This window comes from Calypte anna, chromosome 1 (assembly GCF_003957555.1).
Source record: "Calypte anna isolate BGI_N300 chromosome 1, bCalAnn1_v1.p, whole genome shotgun sequence".
In the NCBI taxonomy this organism is placed as follows: domain Eukaryota; kingdom Metazoa; phylum Chordata; class Aves; order Apodiformes; family Trochilidae; genus Calypte; species Calypte anna.
The window spans coordinates 106,498,768-106,524,061 of record NC_044244.1 but is presented as its reverse complement, the minus strand read 5'-3'; the positions used below and the strand labels follow the sequence as shown (position 1 = coordinate 106,524,061).

Genomic DNA, 25,294 nt, shown 5'->3' with positions numbered 1-25,294 from the left:
TATACATTAATATTATTATATTCTATTATATATATTAAGTAGAAAAGCAAGACTGTGAATCTCGGCAAAAATACTTCTGTTTCTATGATAACTCCAGACTTTTGTGTTCAGTTACGCCAAGTTCTATGAAAAATTGTAGCTAAACCTCAAATCTACCAGTTTTGCAGGATGTCTTAAGACTGCATTCTGGAAGGATAAGCAGATACAGTGTATACTCAACTGCACTCCTTCCACAATTGACTGCCATAACTCATTACTCTTTTTGCCTGAAAGGTGGATATTGCTTTAATTCCTCAGTTCTACTTCTTGTAAGAGAACCAGTCCAATATTAATTTTCAAAGATGAAGCATGAATTCTTACACTTGTAAAACACATGTATATATGACGCACCACACCCCAAAAATAAGCCAGTATTACTCTGTAGCAAGAGATAACTATTTCACTGTCAGATGACATTAAACTTGTTTACTCAATTCCAAGTCCTTGATTAATATTCCAAATCTTTGGCTCAGAAACACTAGTGATACAAATAGAGGCAAAGGAGCAATCAGATAGAACCAAGTCAAACAAAATGGCAGTTTATGACTTGGTTCACTGAAGTTGATGCCGGAACACCACTGACTTCAATAACATCAGGATCAAACCTTGCCTCATCTGTCCCAATCCTGTAAAGGTAGTGATGGACCTACCACTGCAGCCATGACAGTATCATGAATGTCATTTCAGTGTAAGGTAACAGTATACATGAACCAATCTTGCTCAAATACCAGACGCGAACCTTATTGACCTATGTCATGAACAACACCTTAATGCACAACAAAATGGACAGCAGCAGAACCTGTTGTACTTGACACATGCATTACCGTAGGTTTTTAAGTCACATTTTTTGCATTTTCCAATACTTCTGTAGCTATTGAAAATGTGATGAACAAGTATGTCTGCATAACTTCTACCTTTCTAATCCATGCTTGGGGGCCACTGTTGGTTAGCTCATCTGAGGACAGTATCTGTGCTCCAGTACTTCCTGTGAACTGGCCAGGTATGGAGTTTGACTGGGCCCAGGCGTCAATCTACAAATAAAAAAATCAATGTAAGACCAAAACAAAAACTTGAGCATTTTCCCTCTGCAATTCTCTGTTCCTCCTCAATCATTTTCACAAAGATTCCTCACTTACGTTAAGTGCTGTGTTCATGAACACTCGTTTGAAAAGCTGAGCATCTTTTTGTTAACCCTGAAACCTGAGCTCAAAAGCAAGCAAACTATTAACCATAAACCTGTTAATCCTCAGAATCAGCATTGTGAGTTGCAAAATAAAGGCAGAATCTGTAAATTTGTGTCCATAAACTGAGCTTCCAAAAACCTGCACTTGAGAAAAATCAGTTAGCACGAGGGGTAAACACGTACTTTACAAAATTCATCAAAATGCTGCTGAAGAAGAGTCACGTACCTGCTCTTGTGCGCGATTTAACATGCACATGGCCTCTAAATCAAAAGTGTTCTCATTAAGCCTTTTCTGAGCAATTGCTCGATCATTCATAGCTGTAGTTATGTCCACACACTAGGAAGAAAAAGAATATTTAGAAAAAAAAAGTCAGACCACAGTAATATCCATTTGATCTGGAAAAAAATGGTGTAGAATAAATGCTAAAGTATAAAATGTTGTTTTACACACTGAATAATAGGCAATGTGAAAAAACCCTAGGACTACCTGCTAAGTTTATACAATATAACCTTTTCTAAACAAATACAGAATCCCAGATTAAATTAACTTTGAATTTACAGTCACCTGTACATACAAAACACCAAAAATAACTCTTTTCAAAGAATGGTTTTGGTCTCAGAAAGTTCTAATACCTTATACAGAAGCATACTGCTGTTCAATAGAACCTTATTAACCAACAGAATTAAATATAATTTAGCTCAGAATTTAAAAGAAAACAAACACCTTTTTTACAGAGCTGTTAACATGAGCACCTTACTATTAAAATTCACACTAAAACTTCATCTTAAATGTATAAAAAATTACAGCAAGAATCACATGTAGTCCTTTAACTTGTTTTCAGTGTTCCAACTCTTAATCTTCAGCCTAAAACAGACTTGCATAAAAGAAAACCAGACTGGTAGCTCATAAAATTCAATGTTTTGGAATTATTTAGATATATGTTGCTGAACTAGAATAAAAGAACCAAGAAAAATAGTTCAAATTTATCTTGCATATACTGACCAGAATTTTCTAGGTAAAAATATGAGGCAAATGAAGGTCAATGCAAACCTCTATTCTATGCAAAGCTATCTAGGGAGAAATCCAAAACATTAGGGGATAAAGATGTAACAAATTACAGCTAGTATACAGTTCTTATTTTACAAAATTACTTGTGCCTTGCTCCCCAGAGGATATGCATTTTATGGAACATTCCATTTTGAAAGGAGAATAAGAACAGTGCTCAGTAAAAAATGAAATTTCTTTGGAGATAAGCTCTCAAAAAAGACTAAAGGTGTGGGACTGTTTAAAACAAAAGAAACCAAATAATCAAAACAGCAGGTGACATATAGATGTTGGTGGATATATATGTTGATGGCGTAATTATTCTTTTTTTTAGTTGTATCTAGATCTGTTTCCCACATAATACGTGGATAAAGGACCAGTAGAAGAAAGTGAAACTAATTTTAAAAATTTCTCTGCTGAACAAAAAAATACGGTTAATCCACAGCATCCCTGTCACAGGAAGTTGGTCAAGACTTTAGTATAAATACCAAAAACAGTAAGAGACAGACATAGATGTCTTCAATAGTGTAAAATTAATCATTTTTGTACTCAAGCTTTTTTTTTTTTTGGGTGGTTGGTTTGGTTTTTGTTGTTGTTTTTTGTTTTTTTTTAAGATGGGAGCATTCTTTTTTACTGTCCAAGTCAGAAAATACTTCTACTGGGAATATTATTGCTGAAACATCTGGTGCTAACCAAGAAAGACTTAAAATCCCGTAAGTCCTATGTGTCTATGAAACAGACTTCAGTGTTTATTGTTCCAGCTGACAAAAACACAGATCATAAAACAGGCAGAAGAATTAAAAGAATTTCTAACAATCAGCTGACATGGTAAGTCATGTATGTAAAACAATGCCATTTAACAACATTTGCTTTATTGTGTTAATAAGTTCCCCTTACAAAGTTATAATAATTCTTTTAATGTTTTGTTTGTGAAACTGGTTTGGGAGATAAATAAAAGTTATTCTACTCACCAAAAGCTTCAATCCAGCAATACACATAGGCATGCAAGTAGTCCACTGAAACCACATTGGGACCACTCACATACTTAAACATATATATATACTTAGTGCTTTACCGGACTGGGGCCTGTTAGTAGATACCCTGGTTAGTTAGAATTCCCATACACTTTCCCCACATGGTCAGTCACCATTTTGGAGACCATCATGGCTTTGTATTATGTCAAGAAACTCGATGGCAGCTTTGGATCTTGAACAAAAATCTCTGCTTGAAGTATGAAAAGTTATTATTTAGTCAAGTAAAACAGTTTCCAACTCAGCATGCTAGTCTCTGTAAGAGTTCTGCCTTTCAAATCCTGGCTTTTAGTAACATTTTCCCCACAGACAGAAATCACAAATAGTGAAACAAGAAGGAAGAGGCTGACAGTAGAAAGCAGGCATTTTTGATGTGCTTCATAGGCCCAGCAATACACCAAATGCATTTACTACATTTTTAGATCACGACAGCTTCTCTGCACCATAGTCACCTCTCTATATTCCAAACTTAAACACAATGTTTCATGTCTGTATTTTCAGACTTTCAAATATAGCTTCTTCCTCATAGGTTTCTCTGGTTTCTAGAGACGTGTTGGTAGTTCAGATTACTTCATACATCCTACTATTACAAACTATATTAAAAACACAATGTTTTATTAAAACAATTCGTAATATATTAGCACAGCCATTTGAGACTATTTACTCCCATAACTAATTCTGTGACTTGAATGAAAACATACAACAAACTACATTTTTTTAATGTTAATAAAGATTTACATCAGAATCATCACAATCAGATTGCAAAATTAGTAACAATGAATGGAGGTAAACTATAATGTCAAACTTCCTAAGGATCCAAGCATGTTCCCGCACTACCCTACTTCAACAAGCAAGGGAGCTTATATGGCTTATTTTGTTCAAAGGAAGTGATTTCATCCACAAAGAGTCCTCATAAGCATTAAAAAAATTAAGCAGAGAAGCACTCTATTGTTTTTGAGACTCCCTGGAGAAATATATAGGGATTCTGCTCCTATAAGAGTATTTCTGCATTTCAAAATTAAGAATTGTCAAACCCAAGAAGATTGACTGCTCTGCTGTCAAATAATGACCCTTGAAATCACCCTTAACAAAAACCAAGTTAAGGTAAATGCAAATAAATATTTTTATTTACAAAATATAAAAACAGACAACATCATTACAAGCATTTATAAAGATACATGTGACAGAAAGGAAAGTTATGTTTAATATATTTACTCCAATGTCAATTTTTAAGGCCTCTTCTACATATTCAATACACAAACCAACAGTGCTTAGCTAACCAAGCCTGTCAAGACACAAGCCCAGTGCCCTTGGCAGCCTGGATGCAGACATCTACAGAGCTTGCCTGAACTTCGAGTGCATCGTTAACCATTTGAAGGAAAACACTTATTACCATCTGGTAAAAAACATGGCCAAATGTTAGCATACAATATTTCTATGTTCTGGACTTTTTACATATACACTAGTAACTGAGAATAAAATACTGCACAAACATTCTAGAATGTTTGTCTTATTAGTGGTTTGTGACAAAGATCAAACAACAGTTACCATCTACACTGACGGATCAATGAATTGGGTGCCTGACAGTCAATTCTCAGGTAAAATGTCTCTTGAATGTGTTATATTCACTGTGCTTTTGGTGCAGTCACAGAAGAAACTATCTTCTGTGATCTGGGAAGTGAATTGCACAATCTTACCAAGTTCTTGAAAAACAAAATGCACCAAGTGGAAAGACTGTTTCACCAGAAATTGATGCCAGGCCTTTTTAGTTATTTGCTTTGAAAGTTATGAGAACAAGTCTTCAGATGGAGTGAGGTTAAAAAAATTACATCTGTCTTAAATATTTAATTTACTTAATTACAAAAACCCCACCAAATATTCTTTTGAAGACATTTCCAGGGGAAAAACATTTTCTTTTTTTTTTTAGATTATTATACATACAATCAAATTTTCCTTTGAAAGGCCATACGGAAGAAAACTATGTAAGAAAATGGGACTGTAAAGCTAAAAAATTAGTAGGTACATCCATATGAAGAGGAAGTTTTATAAACTACTTTCAAATCTACTTTTAATGTACATTCCAATGCAATGTTATTGCTCTAAAGATTGGTGGGACAATTTTAGAAGTCTCAACTTAGGGTATTAACCTCTGCAGTTAACTGGATAAGAAGCTTTTCATCTTCAACCAAAGGTCTGTATTCTTCTGAGACAAAGGTCACTAGTTGAGAAATATACATATTATGTTCAATATAGGCTGCTTTCATCACTGCCCATGTGAGATAATGACCAAATCTGAACACCACAGCAGTTCAGATATTTAGCTTATTTAAGTGTTAGATACTACCTCTGTGTCTTTGTTTTCTTTTTTTTCACAGACTGCAATTTGGTACCAGACTGACCAGGTAAGGGTTTTGGTTTTCTTATATGATATGCTTTCCTTCCCTTCCTTACCTCAATGGCTGGTTTGGGGAAAACATCATCCTTGCTATCTTCTTTGCCTTTTTCAACTGGAACCCATTCTCCATAAACACTATCTGCTTCTTTTTTTCTATGCTGAGACCCAGATGAAACAGGAAATTCCTTTGACAAGCTGACCTGATTTTTTGGTTGTGGTGGTGGTGCTGGTTTTATGCTCGGAGTCTTAAAAGAGATAAAATTTTTAAAAGTTAGAGCTTGAAGACACACAATACTCACAATATGTCTTCAAGAACCAATTTATTGCATACACTTGGTATAATTTTCATAAAACATTCATCCTTCTTACATCAAACTGTAAGTCTTTACAACAAATTGTTTTAGCACAGAAGTGAGCAACAAATTGTAATGTAAGATGAAATAGCTAAATTGTTTCAATAAGCTTCAGCAGCCAAAAGTACACAAAATCTTCCTCTCAGTAGCCTCCCTGCTTTATCTCCATCCCATCATAAAAAAACCCCAAATCTTAATCTGCCTCACGCATGCATTTTTTAATGGAAAGCTCAGAAATAAAAATCCTGGGCAGAAAATTCCTTGGCTGTGTTCAAAGGAACATGGGCAGGAATGGCTTGCAAGACTAGAATCCAGAAAGAAATGGGAAGAATGATATTAAACCGGCCAAAGCTGGAAAATTTAGTCTTACACTGAAGAACACTCCTCTTTGGAGACTGTACAGAATCCCAAGGTTTCTGAAGTTTAATTACACCACTTCCTAATGGTGCAATATAAAATATATATATTTCTACCTTACATCTTCTGTAAAAATGTACTACTGCTTATTTTGAGTATGCCATAAGCTGTACATAAATCAAAATATAAACGCCATTTATATTTTCACTTAGAGCATATTGGTCATTTTTATAGTGCTCTGTACCCTGCAAAATCAGAGCAGACTTTCATGGGCACACAAACCCTGCCAAAGAAAAAACTGATTGAAAAAAAATTTAAATAAATAAATAAAAAAATATAAACAAATTTTAATCCATGTCTCAAAGCATATGAATCCCAAACACATCTAAAGAAATGCTCCCTCATTTTATTCCATCCAACATTCTCATACTAGAAAGTGACAACACAAGCTCTTACAGAGTCAAAAGCAGCCCCCAAAGGAAGGGATTTAATGGGAAAACTTAGATCCTTATTAAGGGGCAACATCAGCAATCCTCATTCAGCATTTACTTCCTTATTTTTTAAGCTCAAAAGTAACAGAACTTTTTTCTTCTTCAGCAAACACCTGAGATCTACTGAAGAAGCAAATACTGAAAGCTGACCTTATTTAGAATACAAAAACATTATTTTAGAATTTACTTGAGGGTCTGCTTTGTCATTTAAAGAAAAGCAATGCTGTTCTAACAGCACTTCCCAATTTCAATGCTGTATGTAAAGTCATACAGATATTACTGCAATAAAAATGTGGAGTAAAATAGATCCTCTTTATGTTCTTTATGTTTTAAAACCTGCAATGACATTTATGAAATAAAACAGACTGCAGGTAAGTTTCTTTGTGTAGGAAGTGTACTTTTAACAACATCCCAGTACAATTTCACCAAGAATATCAATCACTGTTTAATTTCTGTAAAATTACTTGCATTATTCAAAAATAACTACAATTTAAAATATTGAAAGTTAAAGAAGTACTCACACTTAAATTGAAAAAAATGGGTTTGGGTTCACTGAGCTTAAAAGGATGATGATAGAAAGGACGTTCTTCCTCCTCTTCATCAGAAACATGAGGTTTATTCACTATCACATCATCTGTGCTTTGAGCAATCTTCTTGCATTTCTAAAAAAAAAAAAATACATAGAACCAAAATACACAAAAAGAATAACAAAGTGAAAAAACTCTTTTCAAAAGCAGGAGCTATATTATGAAAAAAAAATTAGCAACATCATCAATATAAACTTTTGGCATTTTACACACATTATCAGAACTCAAAGTTTCCTAGGCATTCATGCAGTGAATAATTTTACAGGCTAAGATTTCAGCAGCATGTTAATCAAACTTGCTACACAGCACTAGCTGCAGAATTTGTCAAAGGCTGCAAACATTTGAGAATAGGAACTCACTGGTTGTTTGACAACCCACACAACTAGCACACTGCAATATGATACAAATTTCAGTATTACTCACAAAACTACTACACAGGAAAAGAATTAAGAATTAACAGTGACTGGTTCCAAGTTCCACTGGTAGTGCTGAGACCTAGTCAGAAGGAAAGGCTCTGAAAGAATAAAACATCTAGGTGCTATGGGGACTCTGCAGTCAAATGAGAAGGCTAGAATTTTTGGATGAAAAAACTCTTTCCTGATCATGAATATTTACCAGCAACAAACTAACGTAGTCAAAAACACGTGAGAAGATTTTAGTCTAATATAATGCTTCTATTATGTTCCCATTCATGAAGATTATATTTAAAAGACTTTACAGGACAGCCAAGAATATAAAATTTGAGGAAATTATACGTGCAAATCAGTCACCTGATCTGATTCTAGTTCAAGTTCATACTATTTAAAGTTGCATCTATTTGATGAACTGTTTGCATATAAGGAGCCAAAAGACAGCTGCATCACTAAAAATCAAGAGATACTGATGGTACTGTTCTCAGCAGTGGAAAAAAAAACAAACCAACCAACCAAGATGCCTGCAGTCTCCTATGCTGAGACATCTGCAAACAATGACCAGAGCACACTCTTCAGGCAACAGCAAAAGCTTACACAATTTGGAAATCTAATCAACAAAGTATCTATAGTTATTAGTTGGCCCTTAACTAACTGTTACCAGTTTGTCCAGTTTTCAAGTTAATCAGCAGAGAGGAAAAACAACACAGCTAACCTTGCAAGAAGCTGAAAAGGCTGAGGAAGGTCCTGCACTTGGGCCACACTACTATATGACAGTGGCCTATCTTGCTGCTGTGGACAATTTTGACTGAACAGGACAGAAACATCATCCAACAGATTCCCACAGTTCAAAAGGACAAGGAAGGGCCAGGTTTTGGACTCCTAGATTAGCACTAGTTACACTGGATCTTGGTCACGTTAACTCAACAATCATTTAAGATGTCTGCACAGTCTATCTGCACAATCTCAGCTTTGTACAAACAAAACAAGTACTTCTGCTTCCACTGGCCCACACACAACTGAGAAATTACTTATCAGCAATTTGACACTGCTTAATTTCAGATGTTACTTCCATAAGCACTTATTTCAGAAGTGTCACACCAGTGATGCAATTGGAAAAAAAAAAAAAAAAAGAAAACCCAACCAAAATACCACGCACTTCTTGTTTCATTCCAAATTCTCTCTAGTTTCTGGGGAATAAATGTAGGGGGAAAGTAGCATATTGAACAAGGTAACATTACTACAGTAAATGGACAAGTAGCAGTTTTCCTCCCCAATCAAATAAAACACCATTCCATTTCTAGACTCAAAGTGCAATGGGACAGAACTACAAAAATAATTCTCTAGAAATATCCTAAGAGTGTATAATAAAATCTGGAGAACTTTATCTAGGGGGCATTAGGTTTTCATCCCAGACATAATAGTGAACAATGTGAAATTCACTAGCAAATATAAGAACATAAATACTTAACAGTTCTAGAACCAAAAGCTAGAAGTGAAAGCTTTCAGTTTTGTTAATAGGACTGCAAGGAGAACTACTGATTTACAAAAGTTCTGAAAAAAGCAGCTAAAGACTTTTATTTAATGTATTTCCATTGTTTCCCTGGAATTAAAATTCCCGCTTTCACAAATAAAAAATTATATAGAGAATATGAGCTCTAACTACAAGCCAGCTTACACACAAACCAAGCAGAGTGACAGCTTGCCTACAAGTCATAAAAAATATTTTGCCAATGTTCAGGTTTGATGCTGCTGTTCTTGCTTACCTCAGTGAGCTCCTTTAGTGTATCTCTTGATGACTTCTGATTGGCTTTGTCGTCTTTCTTTTGAGATAACAGAGGCATCAGGCTTGGTGGTAAGGGAACACCAGACTTAGCACACATGGCAGCTGCATTAGCTTTGGCTATTTCAAGTAGCTGGGCTTTGTCTAAAAAAATGTTTAAGAAAAAATAGTATTTATACAGAATCTTGTTTTAATAATAAATAAGCATTTCTGGCAGACTAAACAAAGTACAAAAAGAAAACACAAGCTTTTACTCACAACTTGAGTTCCATGTTCTGTGAACATAACTAAAATTGCACGTCTTGCTCCAGGCTCTTAAAAATTTGGTCTACCCAGTAGATCAGTGAAATGGCCAACTGAATACTAAGCATGGGAGTTCAAAATTAGGGCACTCAAAACCCTCCAAGCTCCAGAAGCTCTGATGCCTTTTATACTCCATTGATTCATTCTAGTTTTGGAAATACTAGGTCATTTCTACACAGCATTCATTCCAAAGTCTACTTAGTAGCTATCTTTGAAAAACCTTCAAAAGTCTTACGGAAGTCTCCTGATCTGTAGCCCGAAAGCTACTTACCAAAAACAAACAGAAAAAAGTAAGCTCTTAACAGAACAGTATTTTACTTAGTTAAAGGAAAAAAAGCATACCTGACTTTATGAGAGAAATAGGGAATGAAAATAAAGTACATCTGATCTGCAGGTTTAAAAATAAAGCTAACACTATATCTGTAAGCATATAGGCTTAGAGAATTCCTAGAAGGACAACATTCCTTTACTTCCTAAGGAAGTTCTTTTGTTCTTAAGGAACAAAAGTATATACCTATAAGCTTGCTGCACAATCTGAGCACCAAGACAGATTCAAGGATGCCCATTAATTCTAATGTTCTGTACAGAAATACTTCTCTGGTAGACTGCCTTCTACAGTAACCACAGTAACCTTATTAGAAAGGACCAAAAGGATCAGGAACCCGAGTTACACAAGAATGCTTCCTCCCACACTGTAGTAGAACAAGTCTCTCAAAATTCAAGCCTTCTTTCTCCTTATGTAACTTACTACCTACAGAAACTTTAAGGTGCCTCCTTCTCCAGTCACAGAGAAAAGCTCAGCAGGGCCTGACAGTATTTTCAGAAACAAGACTCCCTTCCCATTAAGTTCTTACCATGGGAAAGAGGAAAGACAGATTAAAGGAAACAGAGAAATAGGCACTACAGCTGACAACAGAGCTAACAAATAATCAACTGACACTTCCAAATGTTCTCAAGAAAACTAGAAATTCATGTTTCTTACAAAGTAGTTGGCCTTTACTATCCATCATAATGAATGGCATTCCTCAAGATTGCAAGATACCTTCTTTGTATAGAGCTTTGCCTACAGGATGTATAATAAGATATAACCTGCTCTGAACACGCTTTCTTCCAAATGGCAGACACTGGTTCAGCTCCAACGTAGAAGTTCCTAGTGGAAGTCACTGCCTAACACACAAAATTACTTCCAAGAAAATCCTTATGCTATAGAGATAAGTTCAAGTAAGACTATGTAAATGAACACAAGTATCACTTAACTACAAACTGCTGAAAACAAAATTATCACTTACCCAAGTCTGTAAGACGTTTGGGTGACCTGCTTGAAAATTCTGATGACCTTGACCGACGACGGTCAGGTGATCTGCTGTATCTTCTTCTCCCTGAAGATCTTGATCGACGCAGTCGAATTGGTGACCTACTAGAGCTCCGCCTTCTTCCTCGTGACCTTGACCGCCTTTGACGAATAGGTGTTCGACTCCTGCTCCGTAGCCTGAGTGATATTCTACGATCTCTCGAATCTGATCTTCTTCTTCTTCTGTCAGTGGATCTTGATCTATTTCTCTGCGATCTCTTACGCCTGTCTCTTGATAAAGAACGCCGCCTTCTTGATGCCGACCTTGACCTACTCCTCCTTCTGTGCCTTGAACGTGACAAGGAGCTAGAGCGAGAGCGACGATTAGATTTTGATCTTGATGCTCTTCTCCGTGTTGCTGATCTGGAGCGATTCCTTCTGGTATCATACCTCTGGGATCTGCGCTGAGAAGACCTGGAGCGTCTGCTTCTAGATCTCCGTGATTCTTTGTCTGCTGCTTTTTCAACAGATTTAGAACGACTCCTTTGGTGAGCAGTGGACCTGGAACGTCTACGTCTAGACCTCCTTGACTCTTTGTCTGCTGCTTTTTCAACAGATGCTGATCGACTCCTTTGGCGAGCGGCGGACCTGGAGCGTCTATGTCTAGACCTCTGTGAAGATTCCTTGTCTGCTGTTTTTTCAACAGATGTGGATCTAGAACGTCTATGTCTAGATCTCCACGAAGACTCTTTGTCTGCTCCTTTTTCAACAGATGTGGACCGACTCTTTTGGCGAGTAGGAGATCTTGAGTGTCTGCTTATAGATCTCCTTGAAGAGCCTTTGTCAGATATTTTATCAACAGATTTGGATCTAGATTTTTCACGTTCCGAAGACTCAGAACGCCTACTGTCAGGTTCCTCCTCCAATCTCTCAAGCTTATCTTCATCTCCCTGTTTATCTTCATCTCCCACAGAGGTTTCAGCATCCTCACCCTCTTCACCAGTGCTAGACCTTGACTCATGCTCATCTGATGATGTGGAGTCTCTTCTTTCAGCTGTCGAAGAAGGCTCCATATCATCTCCTTCTTCACCGGTGGTAGACCGTGATTCACGCCCATCAGGGGATGTGGAACGTCTGTGTTCAGTTGTCAAGGACTGCTCCATATCCTCTGCTTCTTCACCAGCAGTAGACCTTGACTCACGATCATCAGATGATGTGGAATCTCTTCGTTCAGCTGTCAAGGAGGGTTCCACATCCTCCGCATCCTCACCAGCAGTAGACCTCGACTCATGTTCATCTGAGGATGTGGAGTGTCTCCGTTCAGCTGTCAAAGAAAGCTCCTGGTCCTCTGCTTCTTCACCAGTGCTTGACCTTGACTCACGTCCATCAGGAGATACAGAGCGCCTATGTTCAGCTGTCAGAGAAGGTTCCAAATCCTCCATTTCTTCACCAGTTGTAGATCTTGACTCACGATCATCAGAGGATGTCGAATGTCTACGTTCACCTGTCAAAGAAGGTTCCCTATCTTCTACATCCTCTCCAGTGGCAGATCTTGACTCATGTTCATCAGAGGATGTAGAGTCTCTTCGTTCAGCTGTCAAGGAGGGTTCTGCATCCTCTACCTCTTCCCCAGTGGTAGACCTTGACTCATGTTCATCAGAAGACACAGAGCTCCTACGTTCTGTTGTCAAAGGCTGCTCCAGGTACTCTGCTTCTTCACCAACACTAGATCTTGACTCATGGTCATCAGGGGATGTGGAGTGCCTACGTTCAGAAGTCAAAGAGGGCTCTGGACCCTCTTCCTCCATGGGTGATTTTGGCTCATGACTTTCCTGATATGAGGATGTGGAATGTCTACGTTCGGGTATCAGAGAAGGCTCTACATCTCCTGCTTCTTCACCAGGGCCAGATTTCACGCTGTAGCAATCAGGGGACATGGAACGTGCACTCTCAGGCACTGCATCATCTATATTTTCAACAGGGATGGATTTCATATCACTGTGATCAGGGGACATGGAGGCTCTATTGTTTAGCATCAAAGGTTCAGTGTGGAATCCCAACTCATGTCCATCAGGGGATGCTTCATGTTCAATTTCAGGTATTGGAGACAGTTCCTGAGCATCTACTCTTTGAACGGGGGTGAATCTTGCCTCCTGGCTCTCAAAAGATATAACATGGTCATTTTCAGATGTCAAAGAAGAATCCATACCCTCTATTTTCTCAGCATGAGTCAATCTCGATTCATATTCTTCAGGAGACAGAGTACACTCATTTTCAGCCTCTTCAGTAGGACTGGACTGCAGTCCCTGACCTTGAGGGGACATGGCACATTCACCTTCAGACATCAAAGACAACTCCTGCACCTCTGTTTTTCCAGCAGCAGTAGACTGCAGCTCCTGGCTATCTGTGGACATTGAACTTTCACTTTCTGATGTTTCAGAATGTTCCTCCATTTCTTCTTTTCCAACAGGACTGGGTCTCATATCATGGCCTTCAGGGGATACAACATACTCATTTTCAGACAACAAAGAAGAGTCCTGCACCTCTGCTTTTTCAGCATGAGCAGAAAGCAATTCTTGCCCTTCGGGGGATGCAGCATATTGACTGTCCACTATTAGAGAGGGCTCCTGCACCAGTGTTCTTTCAGCAAGCGTAGATTGTAATCCTTGGTCTTCAGGCACGATAGTATATTGACTGTCTGATGTCAGAGAAGGTTCCTGCACCTCTTTTTCAGGACTGGCTGATGTGTCCTGGATCTCAGGAGATACAGTATATTCATTTTCAGACAGCAGAGAACACTCCTGTACCTCTGCTTTTTCAGCAAGGGAAGATGGCAATTCAGAAGACACAGCATATTCATTGGCAGCTACTACAGAAGCCTCCTGCATCTCTACCTTTTCAGGTGAGCTATATCTCAACTCCTGGGCCTTCCAATATACAGTATGTTCATTTTCAGGCATCAGACCAGGCTCTTGCATTTCTATCTGTTCAGCAAGAGCTGAATGAAACTTTTGGCTTTCAATGGACACTGAACAGTTTTCTTCAGGCGTGTGATAAAGTTCCCGCATCTCTGCCCTTTCAGTAGGGGTTGATGTCAATTCTGGACCATCAAGCGCTGTTGTGTACTCATTTTCAGACATTTGAGAGGGTTCCTCTACCTCAGCTTTTTCAGAAGCCGTGAATGTCAAATCATGACCATCGGAGGAAACAGCACATCTGCCTTCCAGTATCAGAGACGGCTCTTGCACTTGTATTTCTTCATCATATGAAGATCTCACGCTGTAGCCATCAGTGGATGCAATACATTCCACTCTAGGTGACTTTTGCACCTCTGCGTTTTCAGCAGAGAAAGGTCTCAATTCATGACTATCACTCAACAGGAAGAGCCCACCTTCAGATGTCACAGAAGTCACTGGGGCCTGCAGTTTTTCATTAGGTGTGCTTACTGATTCACACACATTAACAGAATTGGAGAACTCACTTTCCAGGGGGAGGGGAGATTTCTGTATCTCTGTTTTTTCAACTGGAGTGGATGTCAATTTATAGCCTTCAGGGAAGAGAGAATGCCTAATCTCAGATGCCAACAATAGGTCTGCACCTTCTGTTTTCTCCAGGAAATTGTGGTTTGCTTTATGGCCATCATGGCCCACAGGAATTCCACTTTTAGAGATCAAGAAAGATCCTGTACTCTCTATTTTTCCATCAGGCAGGTATCTCAATTCATGCATTTCAGAAGATTCAGAGCAGCGAAGTACCTGTGAAAGTGTTGGACCGTCTATATCCTTGTCAACGGATGATACGCAGTCTAGAACTTCAGAAGACTTGCAGCTTTGTCCTACAGCTGTCAGTACAACATCCGAGATCTCAACTGGACCACACTCAGATGTCAGGGAAACAGCTGAAGCCTTGATCTTTTCAACAGATAAGGATATTTCTTCATTTTCATCAGGTGACGTGAAGGACCCATCTTCAGAAATCAGTGGAATTCGTGCAGCAACGCAGGATCCTGATCCATGCCCATCAAGAGATTTGAAGCATCCACTCTCAGAAGCCAGAGAACGCTCCTGCATCTGTCCTGTTTCAATAGGCAAGGAGGCTGACTCAGGGAAAACAGAACATGGAACCTGAGGTGCTAAAAAAGATTTTTGAGCCTCTGCTGTTTCAAAAGATAGTGACTGAGGGCTGCCAGCCAAATTGGAAGATACACTTTCAGGAACTTCCAAAAAATTCTGAAGCTCTGCTTTTTCAACAGGGGTATGTCTCAATTCATGACCATCAGACAAGTCAGAGAGTACACTGTCAGACATCAGAGAAGACTCCTGAATCTCGTTTTTTCCAGAGGACATGGAAATTGTCTTGTAATCATCAGAAGATTCAGAGCATCCACTTTCAAGTGTCAGATGAGGCTCTGGACCCTCTGTTTCTTTGAGAGAGGTAGACCTTAACTCATCATCATGGGATGCAGACGCAGAAAGCTGAAATTCTGTTACTGAAGGGGTCTCTGCATCGCCTTCTTTTTCTACAGATAAGGATACTGATGTGGGTGTAGAGTATGCAAGTTCAGGTAGTGATGAAGACTCCAGAACCACTGCTTTGTCAGTTGATCCATTTTCAGATGTCATGGAAAGCACTGAAACTTGTGATTCTTCCACAGGTGTGCATTTTGGTACGTGGTCATCTGGGTCAAATTCAGACATCACAGAAGGCTGCAGACCCACTGTATTTTCTGCAGGTGAGGAGTTTTGCTCAAGACTATCAGAAGGTTTGGGAAGTCCACTTTCAGATGCCGGTGGCAGCTCTGGACCATTAAGTCCTTCAGCAGACAAAGTTACTGACATGGGACCATTAGAGGATTTGGAAGAGGTGCCTTCACTTCCAGAAGGAGGTTCAGGAACATCTACTGTTTCAGGACATTTGGTTGATTCCTGAAGTTCAGAAGACTCCATACGCTTGCTACTGCCCTTTACTGAAGATAACTTACTGTCTCTTTTTTCTACAGATTTGGACCTTGACTTAACACTATCAGAGGATTTGGAACGTTTCCGTTTGGATTTTTTTGAAGATTCCTTGCGCTTTTTTTCTACAGACCTAGATCTAGACTTGTAACGGTCAGAGGATTTCGAGCGGCGACGCTTGGATTTTCTTGAGGACTCCTTCTTTTTTTCCACTGACTTGGATCTGGACTTGTAACGGTCAGAGGACTTTGAGCGCTGACGTTTAGACTTCCGTGATGACTGCTTTCGATCTCTTTTTTCTGCTGATCGGGATCTGGACTTGTAACGGTCAGAGGACTTTGAGCGCCGACGTTTAGACCTTCGCAGAGATGACTTCCGACCTCTCTTTTCAACAGATCTCGACCTAGATTTTGAGCGATCAGAGGAAACAGATCTATTTCTGAACCTCCATGAGTATTCTTTGCCTCCTCTCTTCTCTGAAGACCTGGATCTGGACTTAGAACGGTCAGAGGACCTGGAACGTCTGCGGCGGGATCTCCAGGAGGACAACCTGCTCCCCCTCTTATCTACTGATAGCGATTTAGACCTGTAGCGCTCAGATGACCTGGAATGTCTGCGTCCAGACCTTCGAGAGGACAGTCGCTTATCCACTGACCTAGACTTGGATCTGTAGCGGTCAGAGGACCTGGAACGTCTGCGTCCAGACCTTCGGGAGGACAGTCGCTTATCCACGGACCCAGACTTGGATCTGTAGCGGTCAGAGGACCTGGAACGCCTGCGTCCAGACCTTCGAGAGGACAGTCGCTTATCCACTGACCTAGACTTGGATCTGTAGCGGTCAGAAGACCTGGAACGTCTGCGCCCAGACCTTCGAGAAGACAATCGCTTTTCCACTGATCCAGACTTGGATCTGTAGCGGTCAGAGGACCTGGAACGTCTGCGTCTGGACCTTCGGGAGGACAGTCGCTTATCCACTGACCCGGACTTAGATCTGTAGCGGTCAGAAGATCTGGAACGTCTGCGCCTGGACCTCCCGGAGGACAATCTCTTTTCTGCTGATCTGGATTTAGACCTGTAACGATCAGACGACCTAGAACGTCTGCGCCTGGACCTCCGGGAAGATAATCTTCTCTCTCTCTTCTCCACAGATCGTGATCTGGATTTGGAATGCTTTTTTCTGGAAACTGAGTAGTTTCTACTCCTAGAACGTCCTCTTTTAGATGTCAACCGCCTGGAAGTAGAACGCGACCTTGATTTTTTCTTCCGCTTCCTAGACCTGGACTGAGACTTGGAACGACTTCTTTTTTGTTTCTTTGCATCATGTTTTTTATCACTGGTTCTATGGCTACTTTTTTCAACTTTCTCAAGTCTCATCAGAGTCTCTCTCATTCGTGCTGCCACATCAGGCTGCACTTCAGAGGTTTCTGAATCCCTTTTCTCCGACTCCTGCTCTGGAGTTGCTTCTCTGACAGCCTCAGTCTGTGGGGTGACTTCTGACTGGCTTGCCTCTAACACATGTGCTGGAACTGCTTCTGCAATGGCCTCAGGTACTTCTGCTGCTTCCAAATCTTTTGTTTCTGCCTCCAACCCCACAACTGCTTCTGCATCTTTCACCTCTGCAACAGTCTCAAGAAGAGCAGCTGTTTCTAAATCTTTTGTTTCTCCCAGATGAGCTGGAGCTCCTTCCACCTGTTGTGTCTCTCTGATCATTTCAGAATCAGGAGTCCCTGTTGAAGCTTTTTCATCTACGGCATGTGAAGAACTAAAAACTGTTTCTGCTATTAAAGGCTCAGATACTTGAGCTTGCTCTGCATCTTTCTGCTCAACCAGCATCTCGCATTCCTGAGCTTGACCTGGAACTCTCACATCCTCCATTGGCTGATCCTGCACTCCTTCTGCATGCTGTACTTCTGCCACTGCATGGTCCACTGTTTGTCCCAGATCTTTTGTGTCCCCTGGTTTTGGAACTGCTTCAGTAGATACAGTCTCAGCAGCACTCAAGATTTGTGAAGCCTCTTCTGTACTCTTCCATCCTGCAGCAGGTTTTGCTTCTAGAACTGCTTGCAGATGTTCTTGGTTTTCAGTGTGCAGAGATTCTGGAATGGCTTCTGAAGCACACTCCAAAACATTTATAGCTCCCACATTTACAGACTTCTGGGAAGTTTCCAAGCCTTGAATAACCATGTGCACAGAACCTTTCACTTCTACTGCTTCAGGCTCTTTCATACTGTGCAACAACCCCACATCTCTAGCTTCTGATGCTGGCTCCAAGTCTCTTGCTTCCACTGCTTCCTCTGTTTCTGAAGCTGCTTCCAATTTTTCTTTTATAAGTGAGGGCTCATTTCTTTGTGTGCTTGTCCTCTTTGTTGCAATTATATATTCTACAGTAGGTCCCTGAGTTCTCACATCTGTCAAAATCTTAGATTCTAAAGCTCCTTTCAAGTTCCTCCCTTCTGTCAATATTTCTGAGTCCATAGTTTTTTCTTCCCCTCTGGGCAGTGACTCTAATACTGCTACTGAATGCCCTAGTACTTGTTCCTGTACAGGTTCTGAACTTGCTTCCAAAGTCTGCACAGCTGCTAGTACTGTTTCTTTGCTTATTGCCTTTGACTGGTTTGGATCTTCTGAAGCAAGTTCAGAATGCCTTAGTGTCCTTGTTTCAGATCCCAAAATCATTTCCAAATTCTTCATCTGTGGTAAGTGTGACATTTGTGAACTCACTTTCACACCTCTCACATTTGCAGCCCCCTCAAACTCCCAACAAGTTTGCTTTGCTTGCCACCAAGAGGTTCTGCATGCTTTGGTTCTCTCTCTGCTGTGGATTTCAAATGCATCATTCCTGCTAATGCCTCCGATGGTCTAACTGGTTCCATGCCTACACGTGCAACCACAGATTCAGGAGTCCTTTCTGACCTTTCTTCTAAGGCAGTAAAACCTTGACTTGCTTCCAAGGCTTTGCTACCCACCATTTTGACTTCAGAACACACATTTCTCTTGACACTGCAGGGGTTCCAAGTTGCAAGATTGCTTCCAAAGCTTGTGCCTTGCCGCAGCTAGAGACATTTGATATTCTATGTCTTTCATGTGCAGGTGTGATGAAGATGTCTTTCCTTCTGCCTCTGATACAAGCCCAACAGTAGTTTCCAAACTTCTGACTGGTCTTATAGATCCGACTTCCATGGCTTGGAGACCAGCATCTGAGACAGCTCTAGCTGCAGTCCCGTACTGCACAGTGTCTTCTGCACCTTCCACCACTATCATTTGCCTTGGGACTCCTCCTGGACCTTCCCTGTCTTCTTTCTGCAAAGACAGGGGAGTTGCTTCCAAACCTCTCACATTTAATTCACTCTCAGATCTTGATTCTTTCAGCTCTTCTGGTCGTCTCAATAATGAACTGCCTTCTGAATCTTTTGTCTCTGATACAACTACAGTCTTAAGAGCAGATTCTGAAATTTTTGAAGCATTAGTATTTTCCAGTTGCAGAGTAGCAGATTCCTGGGTTCTATCCACACTTCTTGTTTCTGTCAAGACCTTAGGTTGCAGAGACACTCCTGATGCATTCTGCACTGTTGCAGGATCAGCAGCAGTACCTTCCACAGCTTTGATTACTCCCACTTGCAGGCATTCTTGAGCTGCTTGGACATCTGCTGCTGTAATACCCACAGGTTCCATGACTGTTTCCAAAGTCATGGACTTTACTACAGCAACTGGCTGCACAGTTTCTTGTAAAGAGCTTCTAGGTGGTTCAACATCCTTCACTTCTGTAACAGCTTCTGGCCCCAGGAGTGTTTTGGCACTTCTTATTTCTACCTGGGTCACAGGAGTTGTGGCAGGTATTTCAAAAGGATGCTGCAAAGATACATCTGCCTTTGAGACAATTGAACCCTCTGCAGGGCTACACTGCACCACACTCAAACTGTAAGATACAACTGAAGGCTTCAGGGATGGTTCCAAAGTTCTGCTCACACCCCCTAATTCTAACGATCTTTCCACATTTGTCACATTACCCATAAGCAGGGATTTTTCAGTTCCTTCTGGAATTTTCGTTTCTTCCATGGTCATAGACATATGAGCTACCTTCACAGTATTCAAATCTGTATGACTTGCAGATTGAGAAATTGTTGTCACATCACTTGCCCAAGAAGTTGCTTCTAACACTTTTGCTCCCATCTGGGCCACAGACTGCAGAGGTGCTTCTGAATATTCCAACACCTCCATGGTTTCAGATTCAGGAGCTGTACCCAAAGTTTTTACTTCCTCGGTGTCTACAGATTTCAAAAGAACTCCTGAACCTCTTTGTGCTTCTATTACCTCTGAAGCTAGATTTGCTTTCTGACTTTCAGATTTATTGGCAACTCCATAAGAGACACTAGACAAATTATAATTTCCAGTATCAACAAGAACACCCTGGTCACTCGCGTTAACAGCTACAGGATAAATACTTTGATGAGACTGATTAATTTGTTCTTGTATAGTGCAAATTCTAGTTTGAGTTATACTAGTATTTTCTGGAGTATCAGATTGGCTGCCTTCTAAATTAAATGGAGGATTTGTTGCACACAAAGTACCCCTCTCGCTTCCCAGATTTTCTGCAGGTTGCTGAGGAACAAGTCCTAAAACTTGTCTATCAAGAGCCTCGCTTGCTTTTAAGCACAGTTCTTGTGGCTGCACATGGACAGCCAGATTTGCATCTCCAAATCCTCCATGCTGTACACTCAGTTTGGAGCTTGATGTCTCTGGCATCAAAAGAGAAGCAGGCTGCACAGCTCCTTGTTCTCCTTGATGTGTACTCAACTTTGATTCCTTTGGCTGCTTTTTATGCTTTTTCTCTTTCTTCCTTTTCTTCTTCTTTTTCTTCTTCTTCTTGCTTTTGTGTTTCTTGTTCTTCTTTGATTTTTTCTTAGGAATTTCATCTTCACCAGTAGAGCTTCTCTTTGTAGACTGAGAACTATTTTTCACAGTATTTTTGTCTACATCTAGAAAAAATGACATTTTTCTTGTAAATGTTATTAAAACTACACTTTAAGAATTCTTTTAGAATCATGATCAAAAGCATGGACAGAGATACAAAAAATTTAAAACCTGAAACCCATGCCTTCTTCACTAGAGTACCATACACAAATAGCACATACTCCCTTTTCAGGCCTCTTAACTTTCCTCTCAGTGGTCACTGCAAATAAAAATAGCTAATTCTTCAAAAAAGTTAACCAAATCTTGCAAGCAATAGAGTTCCAGTGGGAACACGACTCTTCCCAAGGAGCAGTTGGATACACTTCCACCTACAGCCACTTGGGCAGTGCATTCATCCAAAAGGCGGAAGGTATGCTTTTAAATTACACCGAGCTGCACATGAAGTGAAACAAGAACTCCTATTTTCCAGAAAAATTATCCAAGTGGTGGTATGCTTATTGCCTAAAATGCACTCAGCCCATTATCCCCTACTCTGCTTTAACTTCTGAGTGAGTCCAGTAATGCTAGAATGTTAAGAGTATCTAAGCATATTTACTAGTAAGTTCTCAAAACAAATGTGGGGAAAAAAAGCATCTAATCCCCTGATCCCAAACAAGCTTTAAGGCATTGACCAGTTGCTCAAGGTAAACTGCAGTTGCCACAATCAACTGCAAACCTGTAAGGACCTCACAGAACTTTTGTATCAAACAGGAAAGCAACAGCAAAGGTGCTTGCAGGGATAAGCTATCACTGAGGGACAAAAAAAAGAGGAAGACCGAGATTCCAATCACCTTTTAAAGCTACGCATTGCTCCCTAAATATAACCTGTGTTAGGTTCTTACCCTTCTTTGGGTCTACTATGTCTCCGTGAGAAAGGCACTTCTATTAAAGGACACTTTTTATAATTTCTGTTACATATGAGATAAATATCCAAGTCTGTTTCTGTATTCAATTATGTATTTTTAATGGCCACCGCAGGAAGGGGGATTTTTCCAGTTATAATCTGGTTGCGATTACAAAGCACTCTTTCAAGTGAACAATGCAAAATCATTCTGAAGTTGTTGATAAACACAGTATTATTAAATCAACATGACTTCAGATTCCATAAACACATATCTTGGGCAGTTTTAAGAACACAAATTTTTATGGAACAAGAAGCTTAGCAAAAAATGGTGTTTCCACCAATACTATTGTGAATGCAAGAAAGAAGACAATGAAGCCATGAGATGAACTTCCCTACACAGCATTTTCAGACAGTATCTGCTGTCCAACAGCAACATTAACTCCCTTCCAGATAGGAACAGTGGGAACATTTGCCATAGGTTATTAACTTCCTGATTAATGTATTTCACTTATTTATGACCATGTTAGCTTCCTCATTCTTCCACAACAGAACAGAAATTTAAAAGATTTTAAAAAATGCTAGCCTGAAGTGCTACTTGCACAACGTACATGAAAAAAGTATTGAAAATGCAAAGGTAAACAAACCACTGTGCATTAAAAGAAAGAAAAAGTCATTCCAAAACCTACCAAACAAAATCTCTAAAATAAGTGACCTTCTACCCTGTCTTAAAAAAAAAAAATTCCATAACTATACTTACCAAGCACATAACAGTCACCTATGTTTCAAGTCCAAAAAAAAATCAGAAATGCCAGAATTTAAATTATCATATCAAATGCAGAGTTTTCACTACACTAGCTCTCCCAATTTCTAAATTTTATAAAAAGAACAAGTCTCATGAGAAGGGATACTCGTATGAAACTTTTTGGCATAATAAACCCAGTCATTTTTGAAACTAAAATATTGATACATACAAATTTCTTAACCTCTGTAAATGGCAATTTGTGTACCTGCCTTTTAAAGACAAGTTCATTATTCATTTTAGAACAAAGCATTTTACTCTGAAGAACAGTTTATCATTTGGTTCTGAATTCTAGTAAATAATTTTTAGAAATCATCTCACAAACCATTCCACAACACACATCAATGCTGCTCTCTATCAGTACCAGCTTTGTTAGTAGGAACTGTTCATTGATACCCTGACATACATACATATAAAATAAAGCACATTTATAGATGTGAATATTCTTCATACATTTCAGCATTATTGTAATGGAGAGAAAAGTAACTTTTTCAAACACTAAGTAATACTTTCATATGTTAACCAGCATCAATTTTTAAAGTATGTATTTCTCCATCTATGGTTGTAAATCATAGTAGGAAAAAAAATGCACTTAACAAACATTACAATAAACACTTGTGAGATGAAGTTCAGTAAGAGGACCAGTACTGAGAAGTACTTTTTCATCTCTGTAAAACTGACTCAATTTTAAGCACTATGACAATCTTCTTAAACAACAACAAATTTGCCAAATGGGTTTTCATTTACCTGATTTGCACTGCGGCTCTGTATCAAGGGCTCCAGAGAGCACTTCCTCTATTTTCTGCACTATCTGATCATTCTGAAGACTCCCAGCACCAGCAACAGTGTCATCGGTAGGGTTGGCTTGCTCGACTGGGATTGTGTCACCATTGGGCTGGCCTTCTACCTTTCCACTAACCAAAAAAAATATCAACATAATACAAGCAATTTTGAGCCTTTTTTGACCTTTTTTTTTTCTCATTAATAAGCATTTATTACACTCAACCCTTCAAAACAGTATTCTGGCCTTCTGAAGAAGCCATACTTATAGCGAAACATCTACCTTTTGATTAACTTTCACTTATATGACCACATTGAGACAGCAAAGAAATAGGCACAAGGGAGGAAAACGTTCTCGTATGTGCCACAGTCCCGTTGCTTTACGCAAGAGCTGCAAAATAAGCACCCATCACTCGCTCTTCTCCAGTGGTTAACACTTACTTTGCGAGATAAGGACCGAGAAAAGTAGGCGAGCTTAAATGCAGCAAGACCAGCAAGACAAATCGCACAGACACTCGCCCCTTCCCCGACACAAGAAAAAACCCGTGAGCGAAAAAAACTTCGCCAGGAGACATCGCGCAGTAAAGCCCGCCCCTCCCCCCCCCGCCGTGTTTTCGTTCAAACCGCTCCCAAGGGCGCGAGCCCCCGGGCCCCGCCATGTTACCGACGAAAAGACACTCAAGAGGCTTAGGCCTCGGCCCGTCTCCCGCTCTTCCTCCCTTCCGCCCCCCATATCTCCAGCGCACTCCTCCTCCCCCCGCACGCTAGGCCCCAGCCAGAGCGCGGCTGCGTCGCCTCTCCAGCCCTCCCCGGGCAGGCTCGTTACCCGCTGTGCTGCTGTTGCTCTTCCTGGATCTCTCGGAATTTGCTGACCACAAAGGACCGAAAGATCTCCTCGATATTAGCCGCCATGACAGCCCTACCGCTCAGGGCTGTCTGCCCGACCGACCGACCGACCGCCCTCCCTCCTTCCCTCCCCCCGCGCTCCGCTTTCCTTCCTGCCGAGGCGCAAGGCCTCCAGTATCCCACAAGGCACCGCCGCAACCGGAGGCCGCGGGCCCTTGCTGACGTCTACGCTGGATGCTCTCTCCAGATTGGCTGTCCTCGAACGGGTGACGTCACAACCCGGTAAGGGGGGATGGGAGGGGGGCATAGGAAGGGAGGGGAAATTGCCCAGGCCTCCGGGTGGCCGCTCTAGCGCTGAGCGAAAGCCATAGAGAACCAGCCCCGTCCAACTTCCGGGGAGGGGCGGGATGGGGAAGTCTCGCGTCTCGGAGAAGTTCGCCGCTCCCCACCCCCACGCCCATCCCCCACCCACCCCCCCGCAGGATCGCACCGCGCCGCCATGTTGTTCCACTCACCCCCACCCCCTCGCCCTACCCGCCCCACCGCCCCTGCGCCCACGATCAGCCGGCGCCGCGCCTACCGGCGCCCTCCATACCCCCCCGTCCCCGTCCCTCTTGATGCCCCCCGCACATACGCACGCGTCCCCGGTTGCCCCCCTCGATGAGAGGCAAAGCCCCAGCGAGCGGCCTTGCGCACGCCCCCCCGCCCCCCCTCCGCCATGGAACCGTTAAGTGCCCGTTTTGCCCCGACACAGACGCGTTCCCCTCCCCCCGCCCCCGTTCTCTGCCCCTTTCGCGTCCCGTACACCGAAAAGCTGCGCCTTAGCCCCTTGGAGACCGGGGAGGAAAAGAA

The 25,294-nt window shown here is 40.9% G+C and overlaps 1 protein-coding gene across 9 annotated transcripts in view; it reads right to left on the bottom strand.

Annotated features, from left to right (window-relative positions):
• Nucleotides 1-25,294, bottom strand: part of SON (SON DNA binding protein) — a 38,659-nt gene that overhangs the window by 12,967 nt on the left and 398 nt on the right. For 5 of the 9 annotated variants that reach the window (XR_003988996.1, XR_003988997.1, XR_003988998.1 and 2 more), the window contains exons 1-6: nucleotides 11,267-19,190; nucleotides 9,658-9,818; nucleotides 7,416-7,556; nucleotides 5,750-5,938; nucleotides 1,449-1,559; nucleotides 954-1,070 (exon numbers count right to left, since the gene is read on the bottom strand). Coding sequence is in view for 6 of the 9 variants with exons in the window: in XM_030469570.1 (XP_030325430.1) it covers nucleotides 954-1,070; nucleotides 1,449-1,559; nucleotides 5,750-5,938; nucleotides 7,416-7,556; nucleotides 9,658-9,818; nucleotides 11,267-18,932 (8,385 nt within the window). In the remaining 3 variants the exon portion in view is untranslated. Of the gene's footprint in view, nucleotides 1-953; nucleotides 1,071-1,448; nucleotides 1,560-5,749; nucleotides 5,939-7,415; nucleotides 7,557-9,657; nucleotides 9,819-11,266; nucleotides 21,200-23,563; nucleotides 23,731-24,422; nucleotides 24,572-25,294 lie in introns of those variants that run through there. The other 4 variants (XM_030469576.1, XM_030469571.1, XM_030469575.1 and 1 more) reach the window with 4 other exon arrangements.